This window comes from Salmo salar, chromosome 25 (genome assembly GCF_965601325.2).
Source record: "Salmo salar chromosome 25, fSalSal1, whole genome shotgun sequence".
NCBI lineage: Eukaryota > Metazoa > Chordata > Actinopteri > Salmoniformes > Salmonidae > Salmo > Salmo salar.
Window position 1 is genome coordinate 32,710,903 of NC_138315.1, and position 21,130 is coordinate 32,732,032.

The window sequence follows — 21,130 nt, forward strand, 5'->3', positions numbered from 1 at the left end:
AAATAACATCAGTCAAACCTTACTTCCAGGAAGTTCAGCCAGTTCTAATGGTAACCTCACGTTTTAAAAAAACAACACATTATCCTGAGCTCACACTAAATCTGACTCAACATCTGGGAACATCTCAAATCCATAGTACCCAGACCACCCCATTACAAGTTACCATTTATACCTAAACTTTCTTTGATTTCCCTATATGTTTAGATGTGTCTCACCGGTGCGGTCGTAGGACTCGTGGCAGGTGTGTGCGATCTCAGCCCCCAGCTGTAGGTAGTGTCCAGCCTTGTCGTCAGGTGAGCCGTCGGCCCCCAGAGCGAACATCCCCCCGGCAAAGCACGTCAGGTGACCCATCTTCCTCTCCAGGTGGCCGTTCTTCCACTCCCCGATGAACGTCAGGCCGCCGTTGGACTTACGGATCAGGTGACGCTCGATGGCCTGGAGGGAGGTGGGGAAAGGGTGTGGGTGGTGGTAGGAGAGCAAGGTGTGTGTTTAGGGAGGAGGGTGTGTGGGTGGTGATGGTAGAAGGGGTAGGTGTGTGTATGAAGGAGAGAGAGAGATAAAGGACAGGTACTTAGTCCCTGGCACAGTGGCGGAAACAGGAACAATGTTGTCTAAGTGTCCTCTGCTCCAGTCCTTGAGAGCAGCAGCAGAATCTGCTGTTCTCCTCTCCCTGGCACCTACTGTACCTGATCAATCAACATCAATAACTGGCCATAAAGTCCAGGCATCTGCTTACTGTTAACTAAATCACACACTGAATAAAAGGCAAACATGGAACCCAGTTGACCCTGCAGTTAAAGGACTTTGAGGAGTTGAGGGACAATCCTAACTATCTGGCCTGAAGGATATAGAGCAAGGTAGTTGCTATTTCAGAGTAGGCTAGATGGAGTTGAAACACAGCTGTGTGTTTGCCAATCAAAGCCATCTCCATGGAGACCAGGTAAGGGAAGCTAGTCTCCATGGAGACCAGGTAAAGGTATGGTGCGTACCTCGATAGCGTCGTCGTAGGTCTTGCGTGCCTCTGTGTCGGTCTTGTCTGACATGAGCCAGGCCTTCAGCAGGTACTCATAGAAACTGTCCCCCAGACCTCCAACTGATGTATGGTCTACAGGGGGAGGGAGGGGCAGAGAGAGAGAGAAGAACAAGAAGAGAGGGAGGGATGGGAGAAAGATAAGTGGGTGGGGAAAGGGACAAAGCGAGAGAGAAAGAAGAAAAGATGGAGGTAGTCAAAAAGAGAATTATTCATTGGATGATGTTTTCTTAAAAACCCCAACCAGAGCCAACACTATTCTTCAGTAGGGGTTTTAAATTACAGCAACAAAACAGCTATGGAGATTATTTGCCCGTTTTACAGTATGATGGCAGAGACTAGATGATTTGGGTTGTTTACTTTCTCCCTGATGTACTACTTAATGACCCCCGTGTCGTAGTAAAAATTGATTCAGACTTTCTAGCTGGCCTAAAAAAGAGACGCATTACAGTGAGGAGGAGAATGTGCCAAATCTCACTCAGCAAGAGGACACAGATGGGTAGGCACACGCACGCACGCATATACACACACACACCCACATGCATTTTCTCAATCTGTCACAGACTACCCCGAGCCATGATTCTGCAGTATTAAACAATGTGGTAGTTTAAGTAGCAGAGCCAAAACACTCAAAGAGTATGTTCTCCATGAGGCCTGACTCATATTTTGTATACGCAGTACATCCATCTATATACAGTTGAAGTCGGAAGTTTACATACACTTAGGTTGGAGTCATGAAAACTCATTTTTCAACCACTCCACAAATTTCTTGTTAACAAGTCGGTTAGGACATCTACTTTGTGCATGACAAGTAATTTTTCCAACAATTGTTTACAGACAGATTATTTCACTTATAATTCATTGTATCAGAAGTTTACATACACTAAGTTGACTGTGCCGTTAACTTCTCTAGGCTAGGGGGCGGTATTTTTACATCTGGATGAAAAGCGTGCCCAAAGTAAACGGCCTGCTACTCAGGCCCAGAAGCTAGGATATGCATATTATTAGTCGTTTCTGTTTGAATGATGTCTGTGAGTATAACAGAACTTATTTGGCAGGCGAAACCTCGAGGACAAACCATCCAGGAAAAATAATTTGAGGTCACTCTTTTCAATGGGGTTTCAATGGGAATCGAGAATTCTAAGGCAGTTGCTTGCAGTGCCTATCACTTCCACTGGATGTCAGTCTTTAGAAATTGGTTGATGTTTTTCCTTTGTGTAATGAAGAAGTAGCCCTGTTCAGAACGAGGGTCGAGTGAAGTGTACTGTTGTGGTTGAGGTGTGTGACCTGAAAGCACGCTCCACTTTGTTTTCCTCCGGTATTGAACACAGTTTATCCCGTTTTAAATTTGATCGATTATTTACGTAAAAAAATACCTAAAGTTGTATTAGGAAAGTTGTTTGAAATGTTTGTACAAAGATTACAGGTAACTTATGAGATATTTTGTAGTCATTTTGCGCGAGTTGGAACCGGTGTTTTTCTGGCTCAAACACGCCAAATAGATGGACATTTTGGATATATAACGACGGAATTAATCGAACAAAAGGACCATTTGTGATGTTTATGGGACATATTGGAGTGCCAACAGAAGAAGCTCGTCAAAGGTAAGGCATGAATTATATCGTTATTTCTGAGTTTCGTGTCGTGCCTGGCAGGGTGAATTATGATTGTCTATGTTTGTTTAGTGGGGTGCTATCCTCAGATAATAGCATGGTTTGCTTTTGCCGTAAAGCCTTTTTGAAATCTGACACGTTGGCTGGATTAACAACAAGTGTAGCTTTAATTTGGTGTATTGCATGTGTGATTTCATGAAAGTTTAATATTTATAGTAATTGAATTTTAATATGGTGCTCTGCCATTTCACCGGATGTTGTCAAATCGATCCCGTTAACGGGATTTGAGCCATAAGTTAAACAGCTTGGAAAATTCCATAAAATTATGTAATGGCTTTAGAAGATTCTGATAGGCTAATTGACATCATTTGAGTCAATTGGAGGTGTACCTGTGGATGCATTTCAAGGCCTACCTTCAAACTCAGTGCCTCTTTGCGTGACATCATGGGAAAATCAAAAGAAATCAGCCAAGACCTCAGAGAAGAAATTGTAGACCTCCACAAGTCTGGTTCATCCTTGGGAGAAATTTCCAAACGCCTGAAGGTACAACGTTCATCTGTACAAACAATAGTACACAAGTATAAACACCATGGGACCACGCAGCCGTCATACCGCTCAGGAAGGAGACACATTCTGTCTCCTAGAGATGAACGTACTTGGTGCGAAAAGTGCAAATAAATCAATCCCAGAACAACGGCAAAGGACCTTGTGAAGATGCTGGAGGAAACAGGTACAAAAGTATATATATCCACAGTAAAACAAGTCCTATATCAACATAACCTGAAAGGCCGCTCAGCAAGGAAGAAGCCACTGCTCCAAAACCGCCATAAAAAAAGCCAGACTACGGTTTGCAACTGCACATGGGGACAAAGATCGTACTTTTTGGAGAAATGTCCTCTGGTCTGATGAAACAAAAATAGAACTGTTGGGCCATAATGACCATCGTTATGTTTGGAGGAAAAGGGGGACGCTTAAAAGCCGAAGAACACCATCCCAACCGTGAAGCACGTTGTGGGGGTGCTCTGCTGCAGGAGGGACTGGTGCACTTCACAAAATAGATGGCATCATGAGGAAGCAAAATTAGGTGGATATATTGAAGCAACATCTCAAAACATCAGTCAGGAAGTTAAAGCTTGGTCGCAAATGGGTCTTCCAACTGAACAATGACCCCAAGCATACTTCCAAAGTTGTCGCAAAATGGCAACCAAGGACAACCAAGTCAAGGTATTGGAGTGGCCATCACAAAGCCCTGACCTGAATCCCAAGGTAAATGTGTGGGCAGAACTGAAAAGCGTGTGCGAGCAAGGAGGCCAACAAACCCGACTCAGTTACACCAGCTCTGTCAGGAGGAATGGGCCAAAATGTACCTAACTTATTGTGGGAAGCTTGTGGTAGCCTATGCAAAATGTTTGACCCAAGTTAAACAATTTAAAGGCAATGCTACCAAATACTGAGTGTATGTAAACTTCTGACCCTCTGGGAATGTGATGAAAGCAATAAATCATTCTCTCTACTATTATTCTGACATTTCACATTCTTAAAATAAAGTGGTGATCCTAACTGACCTAAGACAGGGAATTTTTACGAGTATTAAATGTCAGGAATTTTGAAAAACTGAGTATAAATGTATTTGGCTAAGGTGTATGTAAACTTCCGACTTCAACTGTAAATTGTAAAGTACAGATACCCTAAAAAGTACTTTACACCACTGGCCCAGAGGAGAGCGAGAGACAGAGTGAGAGCGAGAGAGGAGCTGAAGAGACTCACAGACACAAAGTAAAATGTGTTTTCTACGCAAATGGCTGTGGGGGATTGGTGTGCCCCTGGCAAAATGAAGAGAACAGGAAATTTGCAATGAATAATTCATTCTCATATGGAGGGTCAGAGATTGAGAGAAAAAGAGAGAAATGCCAAATGCAAACAACCTTGGAAAGAGGTATACACTGTAGAGGGCACAGTGTGTTTGTGTGTGTGCAAGTGCATACGCGTAACCCAGGGTTTCCCCAAACTAGAAAATTTGCTCTTGGTTCAAAGAACCGGGATTACGTCAGTAACCTCCGGTAGCCGCTAGAGGAGGTTGTAATAAACAGAGCAGTTTCTGTTTTCTTCCTTCGAATGAGGCTCTATCTTTTAAATGGTTTAAGCTCCAAATAATTAGGACCCCATCACTGAAAGATAAGACTCAGGAACATGTATGTTTCTCTACTATGCCCATAAATCATTAGAACTGAGTGGACAAGACCATCAATTATGTTCTTTTCTACACAGAAGATCATTCAAAATTATTGCCTGATGATCTTCTGAGCTTCCCAATACCTTTCTGATGCATTTCAGTCACATCAAATCATATGGTCTAAAGATTGAAACACTGTCAAAAACTCAAATTTAAAAAGTCAACATCGACAGTTGATTACACTTTTTTTTCTCTCACATGGGTCGTGTCACAAAACATTTTTGATATCCCCAAAAGTTTTTGGGGTCGCGGCCCTCAAATTTTAGGAACCCCTAGTGTAACCATACATTTGTGGGTGCTTGAACAAGTATATTTGTGAGGGAGATTAGTGGATTGCGTAGGGGTTTTCAAACTGGGGTCAACAGAGGTATTGCAGGGGATCCAAGTGTTTGAATGTTTATATATATATATATATATATATATATATATATATATATATATATATATATATAAGAGCGTCTGGATAAGAGCGTCTGCTAAATAACTTAAATGTAAATATAAATATATATATATATATATATATATATATATTTATATATATATTTACATTTAAGTTATTTAGCAGACGCTCTTATCCAGAGCGACTTACAAATTGGTGCATTCACCTTATGATATCCAGTGGAACAACCACTTTACAATAGTGCATCTAAATCTTTTAAGGGGGGGGGTTAGAAGGATTACTTTATCCTATCCTAGGTATTCCTTAAAGAGGTGGGGTTTCAGGTGTCTCCGGAAGGTGGTGATTGACTCCGCTGTCCTGGCGTCGTGAGGGAGCTTGTTCCACCATTGGGGTGCCAGAGCAGCGAACAGTTTTGACTGGGCTGAGCGGGAACTGTGCTTCCTCAGAGGTAGGGGGGCCAGCAGGCCAGAGGTGGATGAACGCAGTGCCCTTGTTTGGGTGTAGGGCCTGATCAGAGCCTGAAGGTATGGAGGTGCCGTTCCCTTCACAGCTCCGTAGGCAATCACCATGGTCTTGTAGCGGATGCGAGCTTCAATTGGAAGCCAGTGGAGTGTGCGGAGGAGCGGGGTGACGTGAGAGAACTTGGGAAGGTTTAACACCAGACGGGCTGCGGCGTTCTGGATGAGTTGTAGGGGTTTAATGGCACAGGCAGGGAGCCCAGCCAACAGCGAGTTGCAGTAATCCAGACGGGAGATGACAAGTGCCTGGATTAGGACCTGCGCCGCTTCCTGTGTGAGGCAGGGTCGTACTCTGCGAATGTTGTAGAGCATGAACCTACAGGATCGGGTCACCGACTTGATGTTAGTGGAGAACGACAGGGTGTTGTCCAGGATCACGCCAAGGTTCTTAGCACTCTGGGAGGAGGACACAAGGGAGTTGTCAACCGTGATGGCGAGATCATGGAACGGGCAGTCCTTCCCCGGGAGGAAGAGCAGCTCCGTCTTGCCGAGGTTCAGCTTGAGGTGGTGATCCGTCATCCACACTGATATGTCTGACAGACATGCAGAGATGCGATTCGCCGCCTGGTTATCAGAAGGGGGAAAGGAGAAGATTAATTGTGTGTCGTCTGCATAGCAATGATAGGAGAGACCATGTGAGGATATGACAGAGCCAAGTGACTTGGTGTATAGCGAGAATAGGAGAGGGCCTAGAACAGAGCCCTGGGGGACACCAGTGGTGAGAGCGCATGGTGCGGAGACAGATTCTCGCCACGCCACCTGGTAGGAGCGACCTGTCAGGTAGGACGCAATCCAAGCGTGGGCCGCGCCGGAGATGCCCAACTCGGAGAGGGTGGAGAGGAGGATCTGATGGTTCACAGTATCAAAGGCAGCAGATAGGTCTAGAAGGATGAGAGCAGAGTAGAGAGAGTTAGCTTTAGCAGTGCGGAGAGCCTCCGTGACACAGAGAAGAGCAGTCTCAGTTGAATGCCCAGTCTTGAAACCCGACTGATTAGGATCAAGAAGGTCATTCTGAGAGAGATAGCAGGAGAGCTGGCCAAGGACGGCACATTCCAAGAGTTTTGGAGAGAAAAGAAAGAAGGGATACTGGTCTGTAGTTGTTGACATCGGAGGGATCGAGTGTAGGTTTTTTCAGAAGGGGTGCAACTCTCGCTCTCTTGAAGACGGAAGGGACGTAGCCAGCGGTCAAGGATGAGTTGATGAGCGAGGTGAGGAAGGGGAGAAGGTCTCCGGAAACGGCGCAATACCATCCGAGTAGGGGCAGAGTGAGAAGTGTTGGATGAGAGCAAGAGGGAAAAGGATACAAGGTAGTGGTCGGAGATTTGGAGGGGAGTTGCAATGAGATTAGTGGAAGAACAGCATCTAGTCCTCCGCTGAGGTCAAGCGTATTGCCTGCCTTGTGAGTCGGGGGGGAAGGTGAGAGGGTGAGGGCAAAAGAGGAGAGGAGTGGAAAGAAGGAGGCAGAGAGGAATGAGTCAAAGTTAGACGTGGGGAGGTTAAAGTCACCCAGAACTGTGAGAGGTGAGCCATCCTCAGGAAAGGAACTTATCAAGGCTCAAGCTCATTGATGAACTCTCCAAGGGAACCTGGAGGGCGATAAATGATAAGGATGTTAAGCTTGAAAGGGCTGGTAACTGTGACAGCATGGAATTCAAATGAGGAGATAGACAGATGGGTCAGGGGAGAAAGAGAGAATGTCCACTTGGGAGAGATGAGGATTCCAGTGCCACCACCCCGCTGGCTCGATGCTCTAGGGGTATGCGAGAACACGTAGTCAGACGAGGAGAGAGCAGTAGGAGTAGCAGTGTTATATATATATATATACATATATATATATATACATATATATATACATATATATATATATATACATATATATATATGCAAGCGCCACCTAGCCCATAGAGGTTAAAGCATTTTGAAGAGAGAAGCCACCTGCATTTGTTTATTGGGCTACTGTGCAGTCTGACAAGTACACATAGCCTACAATACATACTGTAATAAACATGGGAAAGTGCCTAATTCCTTACATAAGGGAGAGCAGGCCATGTCTGTACTACAGAATGCGGGCACATGGGAGACCGGGGTTCAATTCCCCAACGGGGAGGAATGAGTAGGCTGTGTTGTAAATAAGAATATGTTCTTAACTGACTTGCTTAGTTAAAGGTTACACTAAGAGCATAATATTTCTGCACCCTAATTTCCTAATTCTAGTCTAACCAATACCCAAACGGAGATTAAGTGAAAATAAAAAATCTCTGTGATTTATCAAGACCAGTCCCCATGCTTGTCTCAGAGCAGTGCGAAACGGTGCTAAAATAGTTGGAGGCTTTTGCTTCTAACTTCAATATGCTCTTTAAATAAATAAGACCTACAGCACTTTTAACAGCACATTACTCAACACTAGTGCCGCCTGACTCGCCACAACTCGAAAGACCATGAACAGGTACAGTAGGCGACAATACTGTAAAGTAGGCCTAATAATGCTAAAAATAAAGCTTAAATAAATCGACTGCTAGTCTTTACTGTATGCTGCACATTTTTACATTGTATTTGATTTCCAGCGTGACTATTCAAGCCATCAAGCCTTTCAAGGTAGGATTATAGCAATATTTTGTTACGTTTAGGCCTAGTTACATGTACACTCAGCAAAAAAAGAAACGTCCTCTCACTGTCAACTGTGTTTATTTTCAGCAAACTTAACATCTGTAAATATTTGTATGACCATGACAAGATTCAACAACTTAGACAAACTGAACAGTTCCACAGACATGTGACTAACAGAAATGGAATAATGTGTCCCTGAACAAAGGGGGGAGGTGGTCAAAATCAAAAGTAACAGTCAGTATCTGGTGTGGCCACCAGCTGCATTAAGTACTGCAGTGTATCTCCTCCTCATGGACTGCACCAGATTTGCCAGTTCTTGCTGTGAGATGTTACCCCACTCTTCCACCAAGGCACCTGCAAGTTTCTGGACATTTCTGGGGGGAATGGCCTTAGCCCTCACCCTCCGATCCAACAGGTCCCAGACGTGCTCAATGGGATTGAGATCTGGGCTCTTCCCTGGCCATGGCAGAACACTAATATTCCTGTCGTGCAGGAAATCACGCACAGAATGAGCAGTATGGCTGGTGGAAATTTTCATGCTGGACGGTCATGTCAGGATGAGCCTGCAGGAAGGGTACCACATGAGGGAGGAGGATGACTTCCCTGTAACGCACAGCGTTGAGAGTGCCTGCAATGACAACAAGCTCAGTCCGATGATGCTGTGACACACCGACCCAGACCATGACGGACCCTCCACCTCCAAATCAATCCCGCTCCAGAGTACAGGCCTCGGTGTAACGCTCATTCCTTTGACGATAAACGTGAATCCGACCATTACCCCTGGTGAGACAAAACCTCGACTCGTCAGTGAAGGTCCAGCGACAGTGGGTTTGTGCCCATAAGCGACATTGTTGCCGGTGATGTCTGGTGAGGACCTGCCTTACAACAAGCCTACAAACCCTCAGTCCAGCATCTCTCAGCCTATTGAGGACAGTCTGAGCACTGATGGAGGGTCGGTAGAAAGGTCTCTTTAGTGTTGTAAGTTTTCATAACTGTGACCTTAATTGCCAACCGTCTATAAGCTGTTAGTGTCTTAACGTCCGTTCCACAGGTGCATGTTCATTAATTGTTTATGGTTCATTGAACAAGCATGGGAAAAATGTAGTTTAAATAAACATCCTCATTTCAATGTCTTTTTTCTCGTTATTTTATTAACAAAAGCATAAACATGTTGATGAAGAAATACTGTACTGCTGTTTTCAGATAGAAATGAAACACTTTAGACTACTTAAGCATCAAATACATTGCAAGTTGAGGAATTTTCACAACTAGCTAGAACAAGTCTATTGTCCTGCTAACAGGAAAGATTTGCATGATGGGCTACACCTGTTACTGTACATGTGAAAAACAAGTGTTTGAATTTTTTTCTCCCAAAATGCCTCCAGTTGTCCATCACTACTGTAAATAAAAACACAGCATCTTGTTTACATTCTTTATTGTAACCACAATGTCTCTACCTTTCCAATTACTTTTAGGGTTCGGTATTTACAAATGTGCGCTTTTCATTATTAGTTACATTGCACATTCGAACTAAAACACTTTTTAATCTTTAAATTATTGTTTTATGTAGGATGCCACAATTTTAAGTAGGCCTAATAAAGAAAAAATATGTTTTAATTTAACCTTTAATTAACAAGGCAAGTCAGGTAAGAACAAATTCTTATTTACAATGACGGCTTACCCTGGCCAATTGTGTGCTGCCCTATGGCACTCCCAATCACGGTTGGATGTGATACAGCCTGTATTCGAACCAAGGACTGTAGTAAAGCCTCTTGCACCGAGATGCAGTGCCTTAGACTGCTGCGCCACTCGGGAGCCATGACCAATATACAGTTGAAATCAGAAGTTAACATACACCTTAGCCAAATACATTTAAACTCAGTTTTTCTGACATTTAATCCTAGTAAAAATTCCCTGTCTTAGTCAGTTAGGTTCACCACTTTATTTTAAGAATGTGAAGTGTCAGAATAATAGATATTATTTGATTCATTTCAGCTCTTATTTCTTTCATCACATTCCCAGTGGGTCAGAAGTTTACATACACTCAATTAGTGTTTGGTAGCATTGCCTTTAAATTGTTTAACTTGGGTCAAACGTGTCGCGTAGCCTTCCATAAGCTTCCCACAATAAGTTGGGTGAATTTTGGCCCATTCCTCCTGACCGAGCTGGTGTAACTGAGCCAGGTTGGTAGGCCTCCTTGCTCGCACACGCTTTTTCAGTTCTGCCCACAAATTTTCTATAGGATTGAGGTCAGGGCTTTGTGATGGCCACTCCAATACCTTGACTTTGAGGTCCTTAAGCCATTTTGCCACAACTTTGGAAGTATGCTTGGGGTCATTATTAATTTGGAAGACCCATTTGCGACCAAGCTTTAACTTCCTGACTGATGTCTTGAGATGTTGCTTCAATATATCCACATACTTTTCCTTCATGATGCCATCTATTTTGTGAAGTGCACCAGTCCCTCCTGCAGCAGAGCACCCCCACAACATGATGCTGCCACCCCCGTGCTTCACTGTTGGGATGGTGTTCTTCGGCTTGCAAGCCTCCCCCCTTTTCCTCCAAACATAACGATTATATTCTAACAGTTCTATTTCTGTTTCATCAGACCAGAGGACATTTCTCCAAAAAGTACGATCTTTGTCCGCATGTGCAGTCGCAAACCATAGTCTAGCTTTTTTATGGCGGTTTTGGAGCAGTGGCTTCTTCCTTGCTGAGCGGCCTTTCAGGTTATGTCAATTAACGACTCGTTTTCTTGTGGATATTGACACTTTTGTACACGTTTCCTCCAGCATCTTCACAAGCAGTTGTTCTGGGATTGATTTGCACTTTTCACACCAAGGTACGTTCATCTCCAGGAGACAGAACGTGTCTCCTTCCTGAGCGGTATGACGGCTACGTGGTCCCATGGTGTTTATAATAGCGTACTATTGTTTGTACAGATGAACGTGGTACCTTCAGGCAAATTGCTCCCAACGATGAACCAGACTTGTGGAGGGCTAAAAAAAATTCTGAGGTCTTGGCAGATTTCTTTTGATTTTCCCATGATGTCAAACAAAGAGGCACTGAGTTTGAAGGTAGGCCTTGAAATACATCCACAGGTACACCTCCAATTGACTCAAATGATGTCAATTAGCCTATCAGAAGCTTCTAAAGCCATAACATAATTTTCTGGAATTTTCCAAGCTGTTTAAAGGCACAGTCAACTTAGTGTATGTAAACTTCTGACCCACTGGAATTGTGATACAGTGAATTATAAGTTAAATAATCTGTGGAGTGGTTGAAAACCGTGTTTTAATGACTCCAACCTAAGTGTATGTAAACTTCCGACTTCAACTGTGTGTGTATATATATTTTTATTTTATCCGAACTGTGTGTAGATAGAAATTATTTGATGTAAGTTGGAGGGGGGTTCACACCTAGCTCCACTATTAGACAATTCTTTAGTAAAGGTTGAATATTCTATTCTTCAGCTAATAGCCCATCCTGCTACGCTTGTGAAAAACTAATAATATTTTCCCCCTTTCCACATGTTAAAGATTCCAATTGATAGTGTTTTTAGCCACAATCGGCCACAACTTCAATTAATATATTTGGGCACAATCGATAGCGTGCTGGACTTCGGGCTAGAATGTTGAGAGTTCGAAACCTGCTCCCTGCTTGTTTCATTACATTATTATGCCGGTCTCAGAGCAAATAGCCTGGATTGTTACTCCCATCTCGTTCTAAGCCCTTTTCCACACGTCATTCTCCGCCTGAGTGGCTCGCTGGCAGGATATGGCAGAATCTTTGGTTGTGCGTCAACAATTCAGCATAGCAAGTAGTGTATGAAGGTCTGGTTATTCACAGGCAAACAGTAATATGCTCTAAACCGCTCTGGTGACAAACAAACTTTGCTGCCCTGTTTTCAATCATCCACATGGCTGGGAGAAACTTTTCAGATTAATGCAGATGAAGGGAGTTAGATATGCATAAGAATTGTAGTGTAATATTTTTTTTCTGTATATATGAATTACAAATCAGCCTTTACTTAAATTGTGTTTCAACTCTATTGCATAGTTACAATGTGGAATCATTCATGTCCCAGGAGCAGGAGTAGTAAACACTGTTGAAGTGTACAATTGTAATACATACATGCAGACACAGCATCATTCAAAGAATGGAGTTTGATACACCTGGTATTGGATATGACTGAAAAAAATTAACTTTATGACAAAAAATTGCTTCTCTACATTAACTAACATATTCCTCTCAATTGTACATTTTTTGCTTGACTCGTTATGTTATAATTACTTACATTTGCTTCCACCGTAATGTTTTGTCAGCCATCTTTGCTGAAGAAAGTCACCAGGGACTGGTGGCTTGCGTCAAATTCGTCACTGGTTATATAAAAACCTTGGGACCCAAATGCATAATGAGTGCTCTAACTCCCCCTAGTGGTGGTCTGGAGCCGTGACGCTGGGTACCTAAGTCCTGTGCGGTAAGCTCGCAACTTTTAACTTCCCTGGGCAACTATTCAACAGCCAGTGAAATAGCATGGCGTGAAATAAAAAACAGCAAAAATATCATAATTTCAATTTCTCAAACATACGACTATTTTACACCATTTTAAAGATACACTTCTCCTTAATGTAACCACATTGTCCGATTTCAAAAAGTCTTTACAGCGAAAGCAAAACATTAGATTATGTTAGGAGAGTACATAGACAAAAATAACCACACAGCCATTTTCCAAGCAAGGATATATGTCACAAAAACCCAAAACACAGCTAAATGAAGCACTAACCTTTGACGATCTTCATCAGATGACACTCCTAGGACATCATCTTACACAATACATGTATGTTTTGTTCGATAAAGTTCATATTTATATCCAAAAACAGCATTTTACATTGGCGCATGATGTTCAGAAAATGTATTCCCACCAAAAACTTCCGGTGAATGACCACATCAATTTACAAAAATACTCAAACATTGACAAATTACAGAACAATAATTTTAAAAATTATAGATACAGTACTCCTTGATGCAACCGCTGTGTCAGATTTTAAAATAGCTTTTCGGCGAAAGCACATTTTTTAATATTCTGAGTACATAGCTCGCCATCAAAGCAAGCTATACAGACACCCGCCAAGTTCTGGGGTCACCTAAACTCAGAATTAGTATTATAAATATTTTCTTACCTTTGCTGATCTTCGTCAGAATGCACTCCCAGGACTGCTACTTCCACAAGAAATGTTTTTTTTTTCTTTCTTTGAAATAATCCATATTTATGTCCAAATACCTCAGTTTTGTTCGTGCGTTCAGGTCACTATCCAAAGGCATAATGCGCGAGCGTAATTCGAGACACGAAAAGTCAAAATGTTCCATTACCGTTAGTAGAAGCATGTCAAACGTTGTTTACAATGAATCTTTATGGTATTTAACGTAAAAATGCAATAATTTTCCAACCGGACAATAGCGTATTCATTCCAGGAGAAAAAGAAGAAGGGGCGAGTCATACGTGCCCGCGCAGTAAACAACTCACTGGTCCCAGGCAGTCCACTCATTGACTGAGCTCCTAATCTCTGCCCGGTTACAGGAGAATGATGAAAAAACTTTCTGAAGGCTTTTGACAGCCAATGGAAGCCTTAGGAAGTGCAACGTGACCCCAAAGACACTGTAGTTTCGAAAGGGATTCAAAAGAAGAACTACAATTCTCAGATCTCCCACTTCCTGGTTGGATTTTTCTCAGGTTTTTGCCTTCCATACGTGTTCTGTTATACTCACAGACATCATTCAGACAGTTTTAGAAACGTCAGAGTGTTTTCTATCCAAATCTACTAATAATATGCATATTCTAGTTTCTGGGCCAGAATAGTAACCAGTTTAATTTGGGTACGTTTTTCATCCGGCCGTGAAAATACTGCCCCCTACACTTTAAGAAGTTAAAGGAGGAACCACTGTATAGGCTAAATGTGACCATGGAAATGTTTAGGCAATTATTTTATAAAGACTTCATAGGTGGCGCGAGAGTTTCAAGTTTGGGGAAGACTACAAATTGATTTTCACATGCACATTTCCGTGGAACAGTTTCAATTTCTCAAATCATTGTCACTTTGTTATTCATAAAAATATGAATTTAAATGTAAAAAAAATACTGTTAAAAGTCAACTAATGCGAGATCACCAGTCACTGCCATAAGGACACACTCAAGACAGATGATCTTGACTACGAGCTATTTTATTTTTTAGTTAATGATCCTTGTTTCCTCTGTGGCCAAGTCATGCTTTCTGTAGTATTTTATTTCTTTCTGTATAGACAGGAGTAATTAAATAATCTTCGCAACTTTATTTCCATTTACTTCCCTATTGGACCCACCGCTACACCATTTGTCTCCTGTTCTACTGGTTTTCATATCAACCTTCTTTCGTTGTCCAGAAGCCAAAGGCACATGCCTAGTCATACAGTGCATTCGGAAAGTACTCAGACCCCTTCCCCTTTGTTACTTTACAGCTTTATTCTAAAATGGATTCAATACATTTTTCCCCTCATCAATCTACAGACAATACCCCATAACAAAGCGAAAACAGGTTTTTAGAAAACCTTATTTACATAAGTATTCAGACCCTTTGCTATGAGACTTGAAATTGAGCTTAGGTGCATCTTGTTTCCATTGATCATCTGAGTTGTTTCTAAAACTTGGAGTCTACCGAAGGTAAATTCAATTGAATGGACATGATTTGGAAAGGCACACACCTGTCTATATAAGGTCCCACAGTTGACAGTGCATGTCAGAGGAAAAACCAAGCCATAAGGTCGAAGGAATTGTCTGTGGACCTCCGAGACAGGATCGTGTACAGATCTGGGGAAGGGTTTGAAAATATTTCTGCAGCATTGAAGGTCCCCAAGAACACAGTGGCCTCCATCATTCTTAAATGGAACCATTTAAGTTTGTAACCACCAAGACTCTTCCTAGAGCTGGCCGCCAGGCCAAACTGAGCAATCGGGGGAGAAGGGCCTTGGTCAGGGAAGTGACCAAGAACCCGATGGTCACTGACAGAGCTCCTCTGTGGAGATAGGTGAACCTTCCAGAAGAACAACCATCTCTGTAGCACTTCACTAATCAGGCCCTTATGGTAGAGTGGCCAGACGGAAGCGACTCCTCATTAAAAAGGCACATGACAGTCCGCTTGGTGTTTTCCAAAAGGCACCTAAAGGACTCTCAGACCATGAGAAAGCAGATTCTCTGCTCTGATGAAACAAAGATTGAACTCTTTGGCCTGAACGCAAAGCGTCACGTCTGGAGGAAACCTGGCACCATCCCTACGGTGAAGCTTGGTGGTGGCAGCATCATGGAGTGGGTATGTTTTTCAGCCACAGGGACTGGGAGACTAGTCAGGATCGAGGGAAAGATGAACGGAGCAAAGTACAGAAAGATCCTTGATGAAAACCTGCTCCAGAGCCCTCAGGACCTGGGGCGAAGGTTCACCTTCCTACAGAACAACGCCCTAAGCACACAGCCAAGACAACGTAGTGGTGGCTTCGGAACAAGTCTCTGAATGTCCTTGAGTGGCCCAGCCAGAGCCCGGACTTGAACCCGAATGAACATCTCTGGAGACCTGAAAATAGCTGTGCAGCGACGCTCCCCATCCAACCTGACCGAGCTTGAGAGGATCTGCAGAGAAGAATGGGAGAAACTCCGCAAATACAGGTGTGCCAAGCTTGTAGCGTCATACCCAAAAAGACTCGAGGCTGTAAGCGCTGACAAAAGGTGCTTTAATAAAGAACTGAGTAAAAGGTCTGAATACCTATGTAAATTTCATATTTGTTATAAAAAAATATGTTTTACCTGTTTTTGCTTTGTCATTATGGGTTATTGTGTGTAGATTGATGAGGGAGATTTTTTTACATCAATTTTAGAATAAACGCTGTAAAGTAACAAAACGTGGAAAACGTCAAAGGGTCGAAATATTTTCTGAATGCACTGTATTAGCAACCCATCAAGTTGTTGTATCTGTAGATTCTAACTAAGTTCCTAAAATAGATTTTAATCTCGGTGACATATGGAATGCTATCAGGTACGCTGTTTAGAATGTTTTTTTTTTTCCGGGAAATTGCACTTTGGCAAATGTTTGAAAATTATGTTTTATTGGCTGCTTCATTACATGAGTTGCATGTTGTGTTAAGATGAATTACCATAATCTAAATGTGATTTCTGTCATTCTGAGCACCGTGGGTTGATGCCCTAATGGGTTATACATCCAATGCTTATGGGTCCGATACATTTCTGAAATGGCCGGTAAATTATAATCTTCCCGGTCATGTTTTCCGGTGCCACAATGGAAACCCTGGCGTGTGAGTGTGTGTGGGTGCGTGGTCAGGTTGAGCAGTAAGAAGTAGAAACAGTAATTAAACAGCGCTGTCTAAGTCAGGGTAATTAACAATTAGTTAAGATGCCTCCCGCCAACAGCTTCAAATTATACATATTTATTAAAGCTCCAAAAACACCCAGTACTCACACAGTCATTTACACAGCCTAGCGGCCCACAGTGGTGAGCACAGGCACACACACCTGTCAGTATTATTTTCTGATGAAGCGAGAGACAACAGGTACTTACGTTGGCCCCAGCGGCCAGTACGAGGGTTCAGATAGTTTGGGTATAGCCCGTTGGGTCGGTCCATTTTGGCCAGCAGCTTCCGTATGTGCATCACCTGACAGGGTTAGAGGAGACATGAATCTCTCTTACCCAGGAGAACACACTGACACAGAGACACACAGACACTGAGCCTGAGTGGGCTTTATAGATCTCCACCATCGTCTGGGCTTGATGTGTACAGGCCAAAAGTTGAGAGAACACAAATATTAATTTACAAAGTCTGCTGCCTCAGTTTGTATGATGGCAATTTGCATATACTCCAGAATGTTATGAAGAGTAATCAGATGAATTGCAAAGTCCCTCTTTGCCATGCAAATGAACTGAATCCCAAAAAACATTTCCACTGCATTTCAACCCTGCCACAAAAGGACCAGCTGACATCATATCAGTGATTCTCTCGTTAACACAGGTGTGAGTGTTGGCGAGGACAAGGCTGGAGATCACTCTGTCATGCTGATTGAGTTTGAATAACAGACTGGAAGCTTCAAAAGGAGGGTGGTGCATGGAATCATTGTTCTTCCTCTGTCAACCATGGTTGCCTGCAAGGAAACGCGTGCCGTCATCATTGCTTTGCGCAAAAAGGGCTTCACAGGCAAGGATATTGCTGCTAGTAAGATTGCACCTAAATCAACCATTTATCGGATCATCAAGAACTTCAAGGAGAGCGGTTCAGTTGTTGTGAAGAAGGCTTCAGGGTGCCCAAGAAAGTCCAGCAAGCGCCAGGACCGTCTCCTAAAGTTGATTCAGCTGCGGGATCGGGGCACCACCAGTACAGAGTTTGCTCAGGAATGGCAGCAGGCAGGTGTGAGTGCATCTGCACGCACAGTGAGGCGAAGACTTTTGGAGGATGGCCTGGTGTCAAGAAGGGCAGCAAAGAAGCCACTTCTCTCCAGGAAAAACATCAGGGACAGACTGATATTCTGCAAAAGGTACAGGGATTGGACTGCTGAGGACTGGGGTAAAGTCATTTTCTCTGATGAATCCCCTTTCCGATTGTTTGGGGCATCCGGACAAAAGCTTGTCCGGAGAAGACAAGGTGAGCGCTACCATCAGTCATGTGTCATGCCTACAGTAAAGCATCCTGAGACCATTCATTGGTGGGGTTGCTTCTCAGCCAAGGGAATGGGCTCACTCACAATTTTGCCTAAGAACACAGCCATGAATAAAGAATGGTACCAACACATCCTCCGAGAGCAACTTCTCCCAACCATCCAGGAACAGTTTGGTGATGAACAATGCCTTTTCCAGCATGATGGGGCACCTTGCCATAAGGCAAAATTGATAACTAAGTGGCTTGGGGAACAAAACATCGATATTTTGGGTCCATGGCCAGGAAACTCCCCAGACCTTAATCCCATTGAGAACTTGTGGTCAATCCTCAAGAGGCAGATGGACAAACAAAATCCCACAAATTCTGACAAACTCCAAGCATTGATTATGCAAGAATGGGCTGCCATCAGTCAGGATGTGGCCCAGAAGTTATTGACAGCATGCCAGGGCGGATTGCGGAGGTCTTGAAAAAGAAGGGTCAACACTGCAAATTTTGACTCTTTGCATCAACTTCTTGTCAATAAAAGCCTTGGAGACTTATGAAATGCTTGTAATTATACTTCAGTATTCCATAGTAACATCTGACAAAAATATCTAAAGACACTGAAGCAGCAAACTTTGTGGCAATTATTATTTGTGTCATTCTCAAAACTTTTGGCCACGACTGTACAGTCGGTAATACACTCGTGTCCCTCGGCGACCGGTTCATTCATGATTATTTTTTATCCCTTCAGGCTCCAAAGGCTTTGATTTCCTCCTGAACTACTTTTAATAGCGAGAACATGGTATACAACATCCGGGACTAGCATTACTAGGCATTAGCCACTCTAGCATGGTGGTGGAAAGTGGTTTCTTCACTGACATTTTCAACCTCTCCCTGACAGAGTCTGTAATACCTACATGTTTCAAACAGACCACCATAGTCCCTGTGCCCAAGAAAGCGAAGGTAACCTGCCTAAATGATTACCGCCCGTAGCTCTCACGTCTGTAGCCATGAAGTGCTTTGAAAGGCTGGTCATGGCTCACATCAACACCATCATCCTGGATACCCTAAACCCACTCCAATTTGCATACCGACCCAACAGATCCACAGATGACAATCTCAGTCGCACTCCACACTGCCCTTTCCCACCTGGACAAAAGGAACACCTATGTGAGTATGCTAGTCATTGTCTACAGCTCAGCGTTCAACACCATAGTGCTCACAAAGCTCCTCACTAAGCTAAGGACCCTGAGACTAAACACCTCCCTCTGCAACTGGATCCTGTACTTCCTGACGGGCCGCCCGTCAGCAAGACAAAGGAGATGATCGTGGACTATTGAAAAATAAGGGCCAAACACGCCCCTATTCACATCGACGGGGCTGTAGTGGAGCAGGTCGAGAGTTTAAAGTTCCTTGGTGTCCACATCACCAACAAACTATCATGGTCCAAAACACACTAAGACAGTCGTGAAGAGGGCACGACAAAACCTTTCCCCCCTCAGGTGACTGAAAAGATTTGGCATGGTTCCCCAGATCCTCAAAGTTCTACAGCTGCACCATTGAGAGCATCCTGACAGGTTGCATCACCGCCTGGTATGGCAACGGCTCGGCTAGAGCATAGTGCGTACAGCTCAGTACATCACTTGAGGCAAGCTTCCTACCATCCAGGACCTATATACTAAGCAGTGTCAAGGAAAGCCCATAAAAATGGTCAAAGGCTCCAGTCACCCAAGTCATAGACTGTTCTCTTTGCTACTGCACGGCAAGCGGTACCGTAGCACCAAGTCTAGATCCAAAAGGCTCCTTAACAGCTTCTACCCCCAAGCCATAAGACTGCTGAACAATTTATAAAATAGCCACCTGGACTATTTGAATTGACCGCCCCTCTTTGTTTTTACACTGCTGCTACTCGCTGTTTATTATCTATGCATAGTCCCTTTACCCCTACCTACATGTACAAATTACCTCGACTAACCGGTATCCCCTGTACATAACCTCATCATTGTTATTTTACTGTGTTACTAAATAAAGTAAAAAATGAAAAATAAAAGTAAGTAAATATTTTATTTACTCTATTTTCTTAAAATTGCAATGTTGGTTAAGGGCTTGTAAGTAAGCATTTCACGCTAAGGTTTACACCTATTGTATTCCGCGCATATGACAAATACAATTTTATTTTCCCCCAGTTTTTTCCACTTTCTCGCCATTAAATCTAGTCGAGGAAAACAAAGCCTTTGCAGCCTGAACGGAGAATGTTTAATGTACAAACTGGTCACATGGGGAAACAAGTGCATTACATCAAGCCCAGATGATAGTGGAGATCTATAAAGCCCACTGGCGGCTGCTCAGGCTACCAGACACCCACACCAGTACTAAGGAGGTGTCTCACCTTCTGATAGTAAGCAGGGTTCCCGGTGAGGTAAGTGAGGTGGACAAACTCCATGTGGAGTGTTCCAAACTCTGCTAGGATACTACTGCCTGCTGACGCCCAGCCCCAGTTACGACCCACACCACTAAACACAGGGAGAGGGAGAACGGACACACTTTGAATCATTAAATAGAGAATCCTGCTGAAATGAAATTGTTGCAGTTGCGGACGTAGATCTAGGGTTGCGTTGTGATCCGAGACTGACCTCTTGAGGTTGACCATGGCCCAGGGGATGCCTGTGGGAGTGTTGAAGGCTGGGAGCAGCTTCTCAGCCAACTGAACCGCCTTCACCTTAAACACCTAGAGACAGAGAGGGCGAATTAAAGTTTTCTAGGAAAAGTTGAGAAAAAGCTTCAGAAAGAGAGGAAACATACTTACATGAGACGTAACAATACAGCAAGAGTTTACATGGGACAAGAAACATCACAAAGCATCTGAGCTGGTTTACAGGAGGCTCAGAACTCTCCTCAGAGACCACTGGAATAACAGGACACTCACACACGCAAGAATTCACAACTACACTACATGCTCGTCAAACATCTCATTCCAAAATCACGGGCATTAATATGGAGTTGGTCCCCTTTGCAGCTATAACAGCCTCCACTCATCTGGGAAGGCTTTCCACTAGA

The 21,130-nt window shown here is 43.3% G+C and overlaps 1 protein-coding gene across 2 annotated transcripts in view; it reads right to left on the reverse strand.

Moving 5' to 3' along the window:
- Positions 1–21,130, reverse strand: part of man1a2 (mannosidase, alpha, class 1A, member 2) — a 127,509-nt gene that overhangs the window by 15,991 nt on the left and 90,388 nt on the right. For both annotated transcript variants that reach the window (XM_014174073.3, XM_014174072.3), the window contains 5 exons: positions 20,707–20,801; positions 20,463–20,586; positions 17,002–17,095; positions 990–1,105; positions 216–435 (listed from right to left, as the gene is read on the reverse strand). In XM_014174073.3, coding sequence (XP_014029548.1) covers positions 216–435; positions 990–1,105; positions 17,002–17,095; positions 20,463–20,586; positions 20,707–20,801 — 649 coding nt within the window. The remainder of the gene's footprint in view (positions 1–215; positions 436–989; positions 1,106–17,001; positions 17,096–20,462; positions 20,587–20,706; positions 20,802–21,130) is intronic.